This window comes from Prinia subflava, chromosome 5 (genome assembly GCF_021018805.1).
Source record: "Prinia subflava isolate CZ2003 ecotype Zambia chromosome 5, Cam_Psub_1.2, whole genome shotgun sequence".
Taxonomy (NCBI): domain Eukaryota; kingdom Metazoa; phylum Chordata; class Aves; order Passeriformes; family Cisticolidae; genus Prinia; species Prinia subflava.
This window is the reverse complement of record NC_086251.1, coordinates 56,604,919-56,620,086: the sequence shown is the minus strand read 5'-3', so window position 1 is coordinate 56,620,086 and position 15,168 is coordinate 56,604,919. Positions and strand designations below refer to the sequence as shown.

Genomic DNA, 15,168 nt, shown 5'->3' with positions numbered 1-15,168 from the left:
TCATGTCAAAAGGTGCATAGGACAGTTAAAGGACAGACTCAGTAGGCAAAACACTAATCTTTCTTTGATGGTATTTCTGAATCATTGGATTTGGAGCCTCAGGAACAGGAGATAGACTTGGGAAATGTGACAGAATGCAGCTGTGATTTAGCTGGATAGAGAGATTAGCCAGATCAATTGGATGTCAATTCAGAAATCAGATAATTTGTTTTTATTCTCATTTACAGATTGGGATCAGTGCCAATCACATAAAATTGCCAAACACAGCAACAGAAGCTGATGTAAGTAATATAGCCAGTAATGGAAGAATACTTAACTTTGGTGTTGAGCTCAAGATATCTTTGCCCTGTCATTGTATAAAAAAGGACTACTTGCCTATTGATACTAACTCCTGAAAAAAGAATTGGAACCTGCTGAGGTGTTTTTGTGTTTCTTTAAAGAAAACTAAAACATTACAATGTAAAATTTAAAGACTTTAGAAGCTACTTGTTTTTTACATAAAAAATGTAAGCGGTTTATACTTTTGGGTGTTCATATCTTTTAATCCAGATAGGATTATGTTTTTTCCTTTGCATCACTCATATTTCAGTTCACCAGCCATTAATTTTTTGGTGTTTGCTGTTATAGGTGCTCAAGTGCATTGCCTCTTTGAATGCAGACCCAGCTGTTCATGGCTTCATAGTGCAGCTGCCTCTTGACTCCAATAAACCCATCAACACAGAAAAAATAACCAATGCTGTTGCACCTGAGAAGGACGTGGATGGGTAAACTGATTTCACCCCTGGAAAGCATGACAGCTACTCCAGAAAGAAACCTTTTTTCCTTGTTTTCTCTTGAACAGTGAGGCTGGGGTATCTTACTTCGCCTTTATTCTTTCAAAATGCAGCTTAAGTAGCATCAATGCTGGGAAACTCTCTAGAGGGGACCTTGGAGACTGCTTTATTCCGTGTACGCCAAAGGGATGCATGGAACTTATCAGGCAGACAGGTAAGGGGGTTTCCATACATTATTCATGAGTGCAGTAGTCTTCAATAAGTGTGTAAATTACACACATTGCAAGGCTCTGCTTCACAACTTCTGCTGAGATACCACATTTCATCTCTGCTGCCTTAGATAGTAAAAGAACTAGGTTAAAATGATCTTTCCTCCCTTCCTCCCAACTGCAATTCCCTACCACACACAACAAAGAAAAACAGTATTCTGAAGCAAGGGCCATACTTAAACTGCCCAAGACTCCAGAGCAGTTTGAGTTAGTGTGTGCCAGGCTGCACAGTGACCTCTTTTTGCTCTCTCTGTGGTGCAGGTGTCCAGGTGGCAGGGAAGAGAGCCGTGGTGATCGGTCGCAGTAAGATCGTGGGTGCTCCCATGCACGACCTGCTGCTCTGGAATAACGCCACAGTCACCACATGCCATTCCAAGACCTCCACCCTGGCTGAGGAGGTGAGGGCAGGCTGTAGTTACTCGTTCCAGGCCACTGCTGCTCCATGCACGTTGCTGCTCAGTGTGTTGCTACTGTGAGTCATTAGGTCTGGGGTTCATCTGAATTTCTTTCCCAGTCCTGCTCATTGTGTGGTTGTGTAAATACTTCCGCTGGAATAGGATCTTGATTATTTTTGGCACTTAATTAGAGGGGTATAATTATAACAATAAAATTATTATTTTTGTTGTCTTCGAGCAAATGCTGAGAATTTAATCATCCCTTCCTAATCTCCATGTAGGGGTTGGCAAAACAGCATATGCTTTTGTTGTGGTGGTTGTTGGTGGGTTTTTTTTGTTGTTTTTTTTTTTTTTTCACCAAAAAGACCAGGTGGTCTTCTACTCTAATGGCTGAGAAATGTTAGGCCAAACGATTTCTCAGTTGGTTTATTTTTTTAAGTCGATTTTCTATGACAGAGAGTTGGTACCATTTTCCTCTTCAGCAGTGAGAGTGACAGAAATAGTGTTTTGCTGTGCTGCCACCTACTTGGATTTCGTAGAGCCATCAGCACTGCCAGGCTCTGTAGGCAAGTATTAAAGCTGAAAAGGGAGTAGGAGTGTTTGAATATAACTCGCAAAGTAGATCAGAAACACTGCAATGCTTCACGCCGTTAAGTTGCTGTTCAGTAAGACCATCATTAGGTTGATTAAAAATTGAAGTGCTAATACTTAATGAAATCTTAAAAATAGTTTATCTCCCCTGAAGATTAAAGGAAAAAAAATTCCAAGGGATAGCAGCTTCCTAAGCAAATGTGAATGAAGCACTGCAGGAATTGATGACGAGCTTTAGACAGTGTCTTTAACGCCAGCTTCATGACTGGATCTGTCAAATTTACTGAGTAGTCCCAGAGCGAATATTAGTGCTGAAGTACAGTCAGCTTTCCCTGGAGTTGTGTGTTGTGCAGTCCTGGACGTGAAAAGCACAAGACAGTGCTGTCACAAGTGAAGTGCTGCTTGGTTCTGTGCAGGGGTTGTTCTTGGTTGAACAAGATGAGAAGATGAGTTCTTGCTGTCTGATGAGTACTGGGTATATTTCTAGCACTGAATGTGCAGGGATATCTGAAGGAAGGAAGAGAAGAATATTCAGAAGGCTTTAATTTTATCTAAATGTAGCCTGTATGATCCACTTGGGAATCATGGAGGAGTTTAGAGGAGGTTGTGAAGTGTTGACTAGCGATAGTTTGGGGTAGGAGTGTGAAAACCAGCCATTATTTCTAGCTGCAGGAATTTGTCCTTGCCAAGGAACTGGCAGCTACCTTTAACTGCTGACAGTGCCCTTCCATGCCTCCAATGGCAATGGGTGAGCTCAGTTTCACTGCAGCTGAAGCTGATCTAACTTGCTGCAGAAGCACCTCTGCATTTTCCCACTGCCAATGTGATACACAGTTGTTTGTTGTTTTTAATTTTTTTTATAGGTTGGCAAAGCTGATATCCTGGTGGTCGCAGCTGGTAGAGCTGAAATGGTAAAAGGTGAATGGATCAAGCCTGGTGCAATCGTAATAGACTGTGGAATTAACCATGTGCCAGGTGCGTGGACAATGTATAACAAGTGGAGATGTGTTTGTTTGTATATAAATGCAGCTGCTAAGTTCATGAATACTGTTTCCTTGGTGTCTCTGGTCCTCATGGACTTCTTTCTCCTGTAAGTTTGTCTGAAGTGATGATGGCAACTTCTGATAATGCTAAAGCAAGGAAAACACTGGTCTGAAGTACTCTCCTAAAGCAGATCAGTGGCAGATTTGGTTCTGCCTTCAACGAGGCTGATGATTAATAAAGGAAAGAGGAGGCCTACGAAATATTGCAACAGAATATCCATTTAATTTGCCCCAGCTGTATAGTGAAGTCTTGTCGCTGTTGTCACTTTGGAGCGCAGGGCTTTGCTGTCATTACTTCGTGGCTGGATCTGGATCTGATGAAGCTGTTCCCTTTGAAGTACAGAAATGACAAGCAGCCCCTCAAAGTAGCTGTGGATTTGTTGAATCACAGCATTAACTTCTTAGGCTTGAATGGCTGTTGTCTTGAAACAAAGCAGATTGTGCAAGAGTATTGGTGACAATGGCTCAGGCATAGAATAAAGTGCTTTAACATAATGGATTTTAGGGTAGGGTTTCACTTAGCTGCTCCTTATAAAGATGGTACAGACAGTCTGGCAATTTCTGTTTTCATCTCATTTTAAATCCAAATTACAGATATTGAATGATATGGAAAATTAGTCACTCTTTCTGTGCTACACCCACAAGGCTTTTAAAAGGTAGTTTTCATAATTAATCAGTCATTTTGTTGCCGTTATTTAACAGAATGTAAAGAAATTTCTGCTCAGTGGTCTTGTTACTCAAAGTTGACATTAGGCTGCTTTTAAAAACACTAGTCCTCTACCTAATTAAAATTTAAAAGTCATCTGCTATTGCCATTTGTTGCTTGATGTTTTTGTTCCAAGCTACCCAAACTTAGACCGTTTGCCAAAACCCACAGGGTCACTGCTGATGTGCGTGAAGCAGAATGGGTTGGAGTCTCCCCAGCTGACATGTTGCAAATAAAACCCCCATTGTATTTCTGAGATATGATGGTATGACCTTTTTTTCAGGCTTTATGTGAACTGCATCTCTGAGGACACATCCTGTTCCTTTGTAATTAGCCTGCCTTGAGCAGTGCACTGACATCTGAGCTTCTTGTGCACCCAGCCCAGTCAGTGTCACATGGAATACACTTAATGGCATTGAGATTTGATAACTGAGACTTTAGAGTATCATGGAAACTGTCATGTTTTGAAATGATGGATTCTACAGCCTCCTTTCTCTTTTTCTTTCCAGTGGTTTTCTAAAGCTGCTGAGTTTTCCAGACCTTTTCTCCCTGTGATATGTTGCAGAAAGGTTTTCAGATGAATCTTTTGGGAAATGAGTACCAGAATTGTGGGAATTGCAGTGCTACAGAAAGAACAGCAGCCAGCTTGCTGGCTTCTCCAGCTCAGTCACTGTACAGATAGAATATTGCTGCTAGCTGTGATGGTGCTTTGAATGTGATGGGGTGAGAGCAAATCCATCTTGCCACAGCTGTAAGTGCACCCAGCTAGGTGCCTCCCAGGTGCAGCTGTGAGTTGCAGCTGGAGGACATGGCAATCTCTGGATATGCCTTTGGTTTGTTAGTCAGGGTACCTGTCCAGGGAGATCCCTAATTGATTTGATATATCAGGACATTACCTCATACAATCTTTTCAAGCTGGAGTTAGGGTGAGTTGGAGCCATGTAGCACCACACAAAGGCAGCTGTTGTGCTTTTGAGTGGAGGGTGGCCTGAATGCTCCAAGGGTACCAGTTTGGAGGCTGGAAGGGACACTTCAGCCACATCTGGCTTTGTGTGCTGCAATGAACAGAATTTCCTCCAGGTAGAGAGGAAAAAACAATCTCCTGAAACCTCTACTAGAGCAGACAAATGCCTCTTAGTTTCCAAACTGGGTTGTATTTTTCTCTCCCCACTGCAGTTGGAGAGCTGGTCCAGCAAATACTCTGGATGCCTTATTCCAGGCAGAAGAATGTTGCTTTGCTACAGGAGTTGTTTTGCAACAAAAGGGAAAGCAGTGCAGGTAGAGGATATTCCCAGAGATGGTTGTCCCTGGAATGTCCCTCTCCGAGTCCTGATGGAGGAAGCAACTCTGCTCAAAGTTCCCTGCTATGGGATTTTGCAGCCCTTGCTAACAAGGAGCCCTCAGAGTGGAGTATGAGAGCAGCTTCTTTGCAACATGGTTATAGTGTCACTGCTACTCCTGTAACTAGTTTATATTTTTTAAGAGTGGGATGATGAATATTGAGAGGGTGAAATTAAGGGGAGAGATGGCAAGTATTGTGTGCGAGCTTTCTTTCAAAAGAATATTTTGCAGGTAATTGAATAGCTCCTAGGCTGTGCTCAGCAGTGCCTGGCATGAGGTGCAGATGCAGAAGCAGGGGCTGAGGGATTGTTTGGCGTGTGCTCATCTCTGTCTGTGGAACAGATGAGGCAGTTTGGAGTGCCAGCTTGTTTCCTTCTCTCTTGGGCCGAGAGCCTTCCTGGCCAGGATGGTTGATGAGCCTGCTTGGCATCCTTGGAAGAAAATAAAATTACATTATTTACCGTTTGCAGCCTTAATTAAATTGGTCTCTGGGGGGGAAGGCCAGACTGGTCTGCAGTTCAGGCAGCAAACTGACAGCAACTGCAGAAACACTGGTTACCAGCTGTGATGTTGTTCAGGCTTGGAGCTTTAGGGAGAAGTAGTGTTGCTTAAAACACACAGCAAAGCATCCAAGCTGCTAATTGCCAGTAACAATGCAGCTAAAAAATAATGTTGGCAGGAGCTGCTTTTGTTCTCTCTTTGGTTTTAACATAATCAGCTGTTGAGGAGTTTCGTTCCTCTTCCACTCTTCCCCCTCACCAGATGTATATAAAAATTATTGATTGTGTTCTGTTCAAACATGCACTTACGGTATGCAATATAATATTTCAATATAACAACATTAAAATCTATTTTTGGGTTTTCACACTGGTTAGCAGCTCCCTAGAGTCCTTCTGAAGTGAGAATCTGCCATTCCAGAAGCAACTTAAATTTTCTGGTTTTATGTGCTGTAATCAGTGACTTCCTTAGATGACTGTGCTAGTTTATTAATTCATTTTGTGTCTTCCTCTCTTTATGGGTGAGTTTAAAGGTCACCACTGGAAAAAAGGACTGTATCTGCTTCTGAATTGTCAGGTCATATAGTGCAGCAGGATATAGCAAAAGATGTTGCCCAAGAGAAAGATTATGCTACTGAAGCTTCCTTAAGCCACCTAAGAAGTTTGTTTTGATCTCTGTGAACTGCAGTATTTACTGGTCCATCATTAAACTAGCAGTGATAATTGAAAAGTTCAGTTTCTGTAAAAGTAGGTGATTTTATTCAATAGTAAAGCCCAGATGCCCTCCAAAATGGAACAGAGCAAATGTAAACCTGGGAGTTTGGAACAAGTCTCCCATGTTTCATCTCTCACCTCTTCCTGACTGTTGGTTTATATCTCGTTCAAACTGCCCTGTGGGCCATGAGCCACTGGGAAAAGACTTGCATCCCCAGGAAAGGGAGATCTGTCTGGCTGAGGATAAATGGTGCTTAATGGGAGGATGTGTTGCATGAGCTGTTGACGCTCTGCCAGTGAAGTATGATGATAACAGCTTCATCTTGTGATGTTGTCTTAGCTTTTTTATCTTTCTTTGCAGCTTCCGGGGTACTCAGCTTCTATTTTGTTTGCTCCAGCAGAATTAAAGACTTCAGCTCCAGTCAGTGCTGTCTCCTCTGTTGCTGTGGTGAAATGTGATGTGTAACTTACTTTTCTCCTTAAATCCCCAGACAGCACAAAGGCCAGTGGAAAAAGAGTTGTGGGAGATGTGGCATACAATTCAGCAAAGGAAAAAGCTTCCTTCATCACCCCAGTTCCTGGTGGTGTTGGGCCTATGACTGTGGCTATGTTAATGCAGGTACTGAGCAGACTGTGGCCATCTCCTCTGTGTTTGCCTGGGGGGTGTTGCTGCTGACCATGCACCAGCCAAAGCAGCTGGTGCTCCCTTCTTGTTCTTGCAAAAACTATTTACAATTTCCAACTTCTAGTCCAGAGAATTTGGATTCAGTCAACTGAGGAAGAAGATGGACTTAAAGGAAATGTTAGAACAGAGGTTTCTGGTTGGTCAGTTTGGGGGGTGGGTTTAGGGGTTTTTGAGTGCTGTCACTCAAAACCGTAAGAATGGGCCTGTCCTATAATGGTCTGCCTGTAATTCTGAAACTATCCTTAGGGTGATTGGATGAAAAGGAGAGTAACAGTATAAACCAGCTCCCTCTGTTTGCATGCTTTACTTAAGAAACCCTGCTGGCACAGAACACAAAAAAAAAATCCAGCACACTGGAGGATCACTAGAGAGAGAGATATGGTGGGATTTTTTTCATTTAAGAAAACAGCAAGCAGAATCTCATTTTGGATTATTAGCAAATGCCTTAATAAAAAGTGAATAATAAAATGCTTCATAAAAGCATTTTTAATAATCCCAAACTGAGACAGATAGGAGGGGCAAACCTTTCTGGTCTCTTTGTTAACCAGTGCAGTTCATGCAGTGGTGGTTGCTTTAATACATTCACTTGCTCATTTCAGAGCACTGTGGAGAGTGCACAGCGTTTCCTGGAGAAGTTCCAGCCTGGGAAATGGACCATCCAGTACAACCAGCTTACCCTAAGGATGCCTGTTCCAAGGTAATGCTTTCAAATGAAGGCACTCTTAAGGTCTTCCTGAGGAAGCAGAGCTAAGCTGCAGTGGTCCTGTGATACCTCTTGAAGTGTAGTCTTCTTGGACTTCCACAAACTTCAGGCCGGCTAGATGGTTGTTGATTCAGGAAATAGTGAAAAATTGTATTTTGGAAAGTTTTCAGTCTGGCATGCCAAAACCCTATCCTCAAATAGGAGTTACTGGTGTCAAGTCACCAAGGAGCAGCTGAAAATATGCAAAATACCATATGGAATTGTAACACATTGCCTACAAAGGCACTCGGGAAAATGGGGAGGTTGAGGAGAGGGATTGTTTGTTTTGGGTTTGGCCTTTTTTTATTTTTAAAAAGGCAACTCTGAGGATGTGTCTGTTCTAATGTTCCTGATATTGGTGGGATTGATCCATTTAACTAGAGGTGTTTAAAGATTGACTTCTAAAATATAGATTCGGTGTTTGTAGTTTATTCCATCCAGAAGCGGGGAATTTGTGGGAAATCTTTGACTTATAAACTCATCTTGCTCTTTTTCTTGAAGTGACATTGAAATCTCAAAGTCTTGCATGCCCAAGCCCATTGATCAAATTGCAAAAGAAGTTGGCCTTTTTCCTGATGAGGTGGAGCTCTATGGCCAAACTAAAGCCAAGGTTCAGCTCTCAGTTCTGAAACGTCTGCAGAACCAGCCAGATGGCAAATACGTCGTTGTTACTGGGTAGGTGCTTCCTGAACTGAGACATCACTTACAAGATGAAAAGAAATTTTATTAGCATGGCTTGTTGTTGAATTGTCTTTTGGTAGGGTGACTGTAAGGGGTCCTCTGGGTTTTAGTAAATCACTGTGAAAATGGAATAGTTTGGGAAGTAGATTGATCACTTGTGGCAAACAATGGGAACGTAGCTTGACATTTCTGTCCAGCAGATGGATTGTTTTGGTCTACAGATCAGGGTTATGAAGGGTAGCCTGGTTCCTAGCCAAACTTCTCCTGGTCTAGTAGCCTGCCTTCAGTAGGAACTAGCAAATTGTTTCAGAGGAAAGTCATCAGCATTTATGTGATAATTTGCCAATCTCTTTCCAGTTTTGAAGTGATGAAGATTAGCTGAAGTATAAGCCAGTTCAGAATTTGAATTCTTATTAACTTCAATCACTGTGTGGTTTTATCCCTGGTATTTGATTCTCACCCACTACAAGGGTGTAATTGTGTCTCTTCTGCTTTGTTGCTGCAGAATAACTCCCACTCCCCTGGGAGAGGGGAAGAGCACCACCACTGTTGGCCTTGTCCAAGCCTTAGGAGCACACCTTCACCAGAATGTCTTTGCCTGTGTTCGGCAGCCTTCTCAGGGACCAACTTTTGGCATAAAAGGTATGATTGTTCTGTTGCTTTTAGCTGGCCTAAATGGACAAAGATGGCATTCAGAAATACTATTCTGCTGCACTGTAGTTTTACATTATTTCTAGTTACAAGTGCATTTATTTTAAAGAAAAAGAGCTTTGGGTAAGTTCTTCAGTTGTGTCTTCAGGGTGCTGTGATGGGATTTAAACTCAGCTGCTCAGCAGTAGCTCCCCTCGTGGAGCCATGAAGCAAACAGATGCAGTAGAACTCTGGGCTGAGACACCTGGATTGGTGGGGTCTGACTGTTGTCTCTCTGCAGGTGGAGCTGCGGGTGGTGGCTATTGCCAGGTTGTCCCCATGGAAGAGGTAATTCTTTATGCAAAGCCTCATTGCACTCACAGCTCACAGACCTTGAAGAGATACTGCAGTCAGATAACTTAGAAAATGTATGAGTTTATGACCTAGTGTAGCACTTGGAAGAACTGGCTGATTGATTTCAGCAAAGATTTTTGGGTTTTTTTTTTAGTAAACAACCATCCTTGTGTTGGTTCAGAAGTGTGCCTTCATGGTTGGGGGACTTCATAGAGCTAGGAATTCCCAGATCCTCTCTTCCCTCCCCTTCTCTGCTTTGAATTGCTGTGTACCCTGGAGCAAAGTACATCCTGTGCCTCATTTTCCCAGCACTGAAATGAAGATGATAATGGCTTAATGCATTTTTGGAAAAGTATTGCATAGTTCTGTCAACTGTGGTGGCCACCGACTCTTTCTGTGAGCCATATTGGTGTACTTGTGTTTTAGATTACTAACACGAACTGGGAAAAGGGAATTTTGGAATCAGCAGTGCCAAGACTTCAGCCCCTGGGGGACTGGCACTGGAGCATATTTCTGGTGTGACTTGGCAACAAGTAAAGTTCTGTGTCTGGAGGCAGAGAATTAACAAAACCACGTGTAGTGTGTGCTTTCGTGCCTCTCTCAGCTCTCGGAGTAATTGCCTGTAGAATTCTACCTTTGTCTCGTGCATTGTAGATTGACACAGGACAATTTCAGGAAGAAAAGCAGAAACGATCAAAAGGGCTGTTTGTTCTAATTGATGCAGCAAGTCCATAAAAGAAAGATGTTCAGGAGGCAGAATATTGATTTAGTCATGTGCCAAGAACATGTGTGAAAGATGGATGTGACAGGAAAAATAACCTCCTCCTCTTTGGGAGTGTGAATAAGACAAGCCAAAATACCTGACTGTGTGCTGCAGTGGGAAACAGCCACACTAGGAACCAAACTGGCTGGAATGACTTCTTTTAAGTATGACCCACATGGTACAAATACACATGGTTTTGTGGGAGTATTTTAGTCAATGCATGTCTGGTAAAATTAAAGTAAATGTAGTCACTAGGTACAATAATGACCTTGATACATCATTTAATAATTCTGCATGCAGATTTCATCCTATGAAAAAAATAGCAAGTGAAAACTTTTGAGTTCATTCTGCAGAACAAAGGTAATAACAATTGCTTCCTGTTGCATGTATGCAGAATGAGACAACAGTTAGCATTTACTAATTATGGTTTATAATCAGTGTGTGACTAGCTGCATTCTGTTTTAGCTTTGTGGGTTTTTAAGACCACAGTAACAAGGCTTCAGTAAAATGGTGTTGTAAGGTATTCTGTCATATCACCTTTTCTGATTTCCCCTTTTCATCTTCTTCCTTTGCTGCTTCACTAGAGATGAAGAGGATTGTTTTAATCACACCTTTTACTCACCTGCCATTATCATAGGATCATTTAGGTTGGAAAAGACCTTTAAGATCACCAAGTCCAACCATTCCTCTGGCACTGCCAAGCCCACCACTAAACTGTGTCCCCAAGTTCCACTGCATGTTTCTGAAATACCTCCAGGGATGGTGACCCCACCACTTCCCTGGCAGCCTGTTCCCATGCTTGACAAACCTTTCCATGAAGAAATTTTCCCTCACACCCAATCTAGATCCTTCACCAGCTTCACAGCTACAGTGCAGCCAGATAACTTATGTAGGCAAACCCACTCAAACTATGTTTTAATGAGATAGAACTAAGAAAACTACTAGCAGTGTCACTGTGTAGTACGTGGTCTACAAGTTCTGCCTGTGATTCTGTGTTTGGGTGGTTACCTTAAGCAGAACTCTGTGCAACCACAGCTCCACTGCTAGTGCTGCACAAGGTTGCTAGTTCCAGTTTAGCTCAGATTCCCTTGTGGGAGCAGCAGCCACTTCAGCTAATGTATGTGTGAAAGCTGCTGTGCAAATGAGGGGGTCAGTAGGAAGGTGAAGGAGGAGCAGTGCAGAGCACAGAGTGTGCCAAGTTGGTCCTTTTAAGTGCCAAGGAGCCTGTGAGAACTTTTCTGGTGGAGGGGAAAAGGAAAAAACAAACAACTTTTTATTTGGGAGCTTTGTTTTAGAAGTTTGTAAAATGACATGAATGTGGGGGAGGCATTTTTATGTTTTAGAGAAATTCTTTCCTCCCTTCCACAATACTGCACTGAGCAATCTCTCCCCCTCCACCCTCACCCACTTTAACATTACTATTAATACTCCTCTTTCCATCTGTCTACGGTGAGTTGGAATAAATGAAAATTGCAGCAGGATGAGGCAACTGATATGTTTTATGTCCTCTAGTTTAACCTTCACCTCACTGGTGACATCCATGCCATCACTGCAGCCAACAACCTGGTCGCTGCTGCTATTGACGCACGTATATTCCACGAGCTGACTCAGTCTGACCAGGTACAATCCTTTCTTACCTTGTATTTGATCCCAGCCCACTTTGGCCAGGCTGGTTGGGATGTGCCAGCAGTGCTGATGACCTGCTTCTTTCATTTTGTAAGGCTCTCTACAACCGTTTGGTGCCATCTGTCAATGGTGTCAGGAAGTTCTCAGACATTCAGATCCGAAGACTGCAGGTGAGCTCACTGCTTTTCTCGTTGGTTTATGGTTCTGGTCCATTTACTTATCCTTTAGGTAGGCAGAGCTATGTTACCCCTGTGTTGGCCCTTAAGTTATTCTGCTGGCATTTATTTTTTACATGAAGTGTGCAGAAGTGTGGTAACCCTTCAAACAGCACAGAAAACAGATGCAGCCCCAAGGGGAAGAATCATTGGTATAACTCTGTCAAATACTCTATGATTAACACAGTGGGAAGAGACACAGATTAGTGTCCTTTATTAGTGGTGTCAGTTCAGTATCCTTAATGCAGTTTAAGAAGAGACCAGAATCAGTCTCTGTACCTAACACACAGTTACAGCTAAAGATTAGTGGTTCTCATGTGACAGCTGTGTAGATAATGCAGCACAAAATAAAGCAAGTTGTAATATTCAGCAGAAGGAGAACATACAGAATATTCTTTGCCTTACCCAGATTGGGAAAACAAAGAAAAATTAAATAAACACCTGTTCCCTACATGGCCAATTTCTCCTCTGAAAAAAAAACAACCCAAAAACCAAAGAAACAAACAAAAAAATCCTGGTTAGATAAGTAGCCCTGTCATTGAATGGCAGTCCCTGAACAGCCCACAGCTCCTGTGATCCTGAAAACTTAAGGGCATGTGCAAGTTCACATTGGCTTCTGCAAAAATGAGGATTAGCAGATGAATAGTTTTGCACTGGGCTGGAACCTTGCAGCTAGGCGGACAGACTGAGCCCTGCTGAGCTCCTTCAGGGTACAAGCCTGTTTTGTGGAATATTCAGGCTGGATCAGTTGCCCATTTGGAAGTCAGGAGCAATAGTCATACTACTTAGGAAGGTAAAACTCTGACATATTAATTGGCTGTAATGTCTTAACCACTAGAGAGTGTGTGGTTTGCTTCCACTGCTGAGCAAGAAATGATGTCATACTGCTTGGTGTTCCTGATGGACTGCTGAGGGAACTCTACCCTAACCGCTCTTCTGGTTATTAAATGTCAAGATGTGAACAGGATGCTAATACTCCAGAAAGATGATATCTCTGTCATTGTTGTTGTTTATTTCCTTTTCTAAATGATATGCTTGAAGAGGAAGAGAACAGACTTTCTTCTTCCCTGCTGTTCTTCAGGAGAAAAATACGACTTAACTGTCTAGTTAATTAAAAAAACCTTGCTCGTTCATAAATCAACTGAATCGTTTCCCTCGTGCCTAAGCTTGCACTTGTATCAGGCTTCTTGAGATAATTCTTCTCTCAATTAAGCAACTTGGCACACTGCCCATCCTCTCAGTGTGTTCAAGATCAGCTTTCTGGGATGCTGACAGCCTTGTGACTGAATTGTTTAATTCCTCCTTTGTGCTGCTTTAACCAACATGCTGAAAGCAGTGGCTTTAAATACGTGTAGCTGTGTGCAGTGACCCCAGGCAAACTAATGAGAAATGGATGTAAGCATGTGAGACTAATGACAAGAACAAGGCATGGAAGGAACTGCAGAGCTGTCTCTTACTCTTTCTGTAGGTGCCTTGCACAAACCTTGGTGACAACCTGTCCTAATGAGCTCCATTGTCTGCTTTGCCCTTTTTTAAGATGGACAGCAGCAAGCTCTGTCCAGTATGTGCTGATATGGATCATCTTATGTTGTTGTGGGGTCTGGAAGAAAGGGTCCCAAAAAGGCAGCCCCTCCTTATTTCTGAATATGCAGATGTTGCTGTCAAAACCTCAGTGCTGCAGTAAAAGGTTCATTTCTGTGAATCTTTTCACTATATCTTTTATTTGTCTTTTCTTCCCATAGAAACTGGGCATTAACAAAACTGATCCTATGGCTTTGACAAAGGAAGAAGTAAATGCATTTGTGAGACTGGACATTGACCCAGGCACCATAACATGGCAAAGAGGTACTAGAGACATTAAATGAAAGAAAATGTGTCAAAATAGACATTTGCAGCTGGAGCTGAAGAACTGTGTTTCCTGGGAAAATGGGAGAGAGGGCAAAGCTGGTTCTTCCTTCCTTAAGTTTGGTGGGATAGTTGCCTGCAGCTGGGATCCCATTTCTAAAAGGTCTGACACAGGGTCTGAATCTGCTCTGAATTCACAAACATTAAGAGTTTAACGGGTGCAAGTTCATGTTTCTGGATTTGTCAGTCACTGAGAGAGCTGAATTTGGCAATTGTAGCCAACAGCCTTTTTACCTTAGTGCTCTGTGAGTAAGGGGAGGGTTTTGCTCTGGGATTAAACTCAGTTTTAATCTGCCCACTTGCTCTGTCAGGGACTGACAGCAAATGAAGACCAGATTTTTAAAAAGGTTTTTAAGGATAGTTGAAGGTAAAGTCATTCTCTGGTCTGGCAGATTTAATATTTCACTATCAAAAGAATTTTAAAAGCAGGCTTTTTTCCTGAGTTAGGCTCCAAGAGTATTGCTTTTTCTTCTTTCTTTTAAAATACAGTATGAAATGTATTCTCCAGAATTTGCTTCATAACCTGTAATGAGGCTAAAGTAGTCTTCCTCATGGGAAATACTTCATAAAACACTTGTAATATTTCAAGCATATAGAAAGAAACAGCAAATTTAAGCCAGTGTTTCATAGTTTGTGTTTCCAAGGTAATTTGACATAATGGAGCTATGTGAAACATTTCTCACTAAGTGATAGTATCTGACCATTTTATCATTTAACTTATAAAGTGTTAATTTTATTTCTTTTTGACTGCAGTAATTTCCTGGATTCATATTGGTTAATAATGATGAAAAATCAATTGCAATAACATTATCAGCTCTGCTTTTCAGAGAAGCTTTGGTCTGGTGATTAATACACACAAAGGGATGCAGACTCCCTCTGGATGCAGTGCAGGCTCTTGTTTATCTGTGGGTATCTTAATTTCATTGCGGTTTTTGTGTAAGAATCATGTTGAGAAGCACTTGCCATTCTTTAGGAGAGGCTTCTCAAACTGCCATCTTCTCTTCACTGGTGACCTGGCTGGGTGTTTGCCACAGGGCAAAGATGTGAATTTATGACTTTATGAATTTATGGCAATGTGACATCTCACCTCTCTGCATTCCTTGCAGTACTGGATACAAATGACAGATTCCTTAGGAAAATCACTATTGGACAGTCTGTAACAGAGAAAGGCTTCTCACGGACGGTAATTGTTCCCTTTTCTCACATGTTTTAAAAAGTACTTGGAAAAAGGTGTTCCT

General features: G+C 42.1%; 1 protein-coding gene across 1 annotated transcript in view; it reads left to right on the top strand.

Moving 5' to 3' along the window:
* Positions 1-15,168, top strand: part of MTHFD1 (methylenetetrahydrofolate dehydrogenase, cyclohydrolase and formyltetrahydrofolate synthetase 1) — a 40,352-nt gene that overhangs the window by 10,915 nt on the left and 14,269 nt on the right. The window contains exons 4-17 of the mRNA XM_063399535.1: positions 228-281; positions 628-764; positions 887-987; positions 1,304-1,440; positions 2,892-3,003; positions 6,821-6,948; positions 7,614-7,711; positions 8,258-8,431; positions 8,943-9,079; positions 9,369-9,415; positions 11,697-11,804; positions 11,906-11,980; positions 13,768-13,870; positions 15,037-15,113. Of these exons, the coding sequence (XP_063255605.1) occupies positions 228-281; positions 628-764; positions 887-987; positions 1,304-1,440; positions 2,892-3,003; positions 6,821-6,948; positions 7,614-7,711; positions 8,258-8,431; positions 8,943-9,079; positions 9,369-9,415; positions 11,697-11,804; positions 11,906-11,980; positions 13,768-13,870; positions 15,037-15,113 (1,488 nt within the window). The remainder of the gene's footprint in view (positions 1-227; positions 282-627; positions 765-886; positions 988-1,303; positions 1,441-2,891; positions 3,004-6,820; positions 6,949-7,613; positions 7,712-8,257; positions 8,432-8,942; positions 9,080-9,368; positions 9,416-11,696; positions 11,805-11,905; positions 11,981-13,767; positions 13,871-15,036; positions 15,114-15,168) is intronic.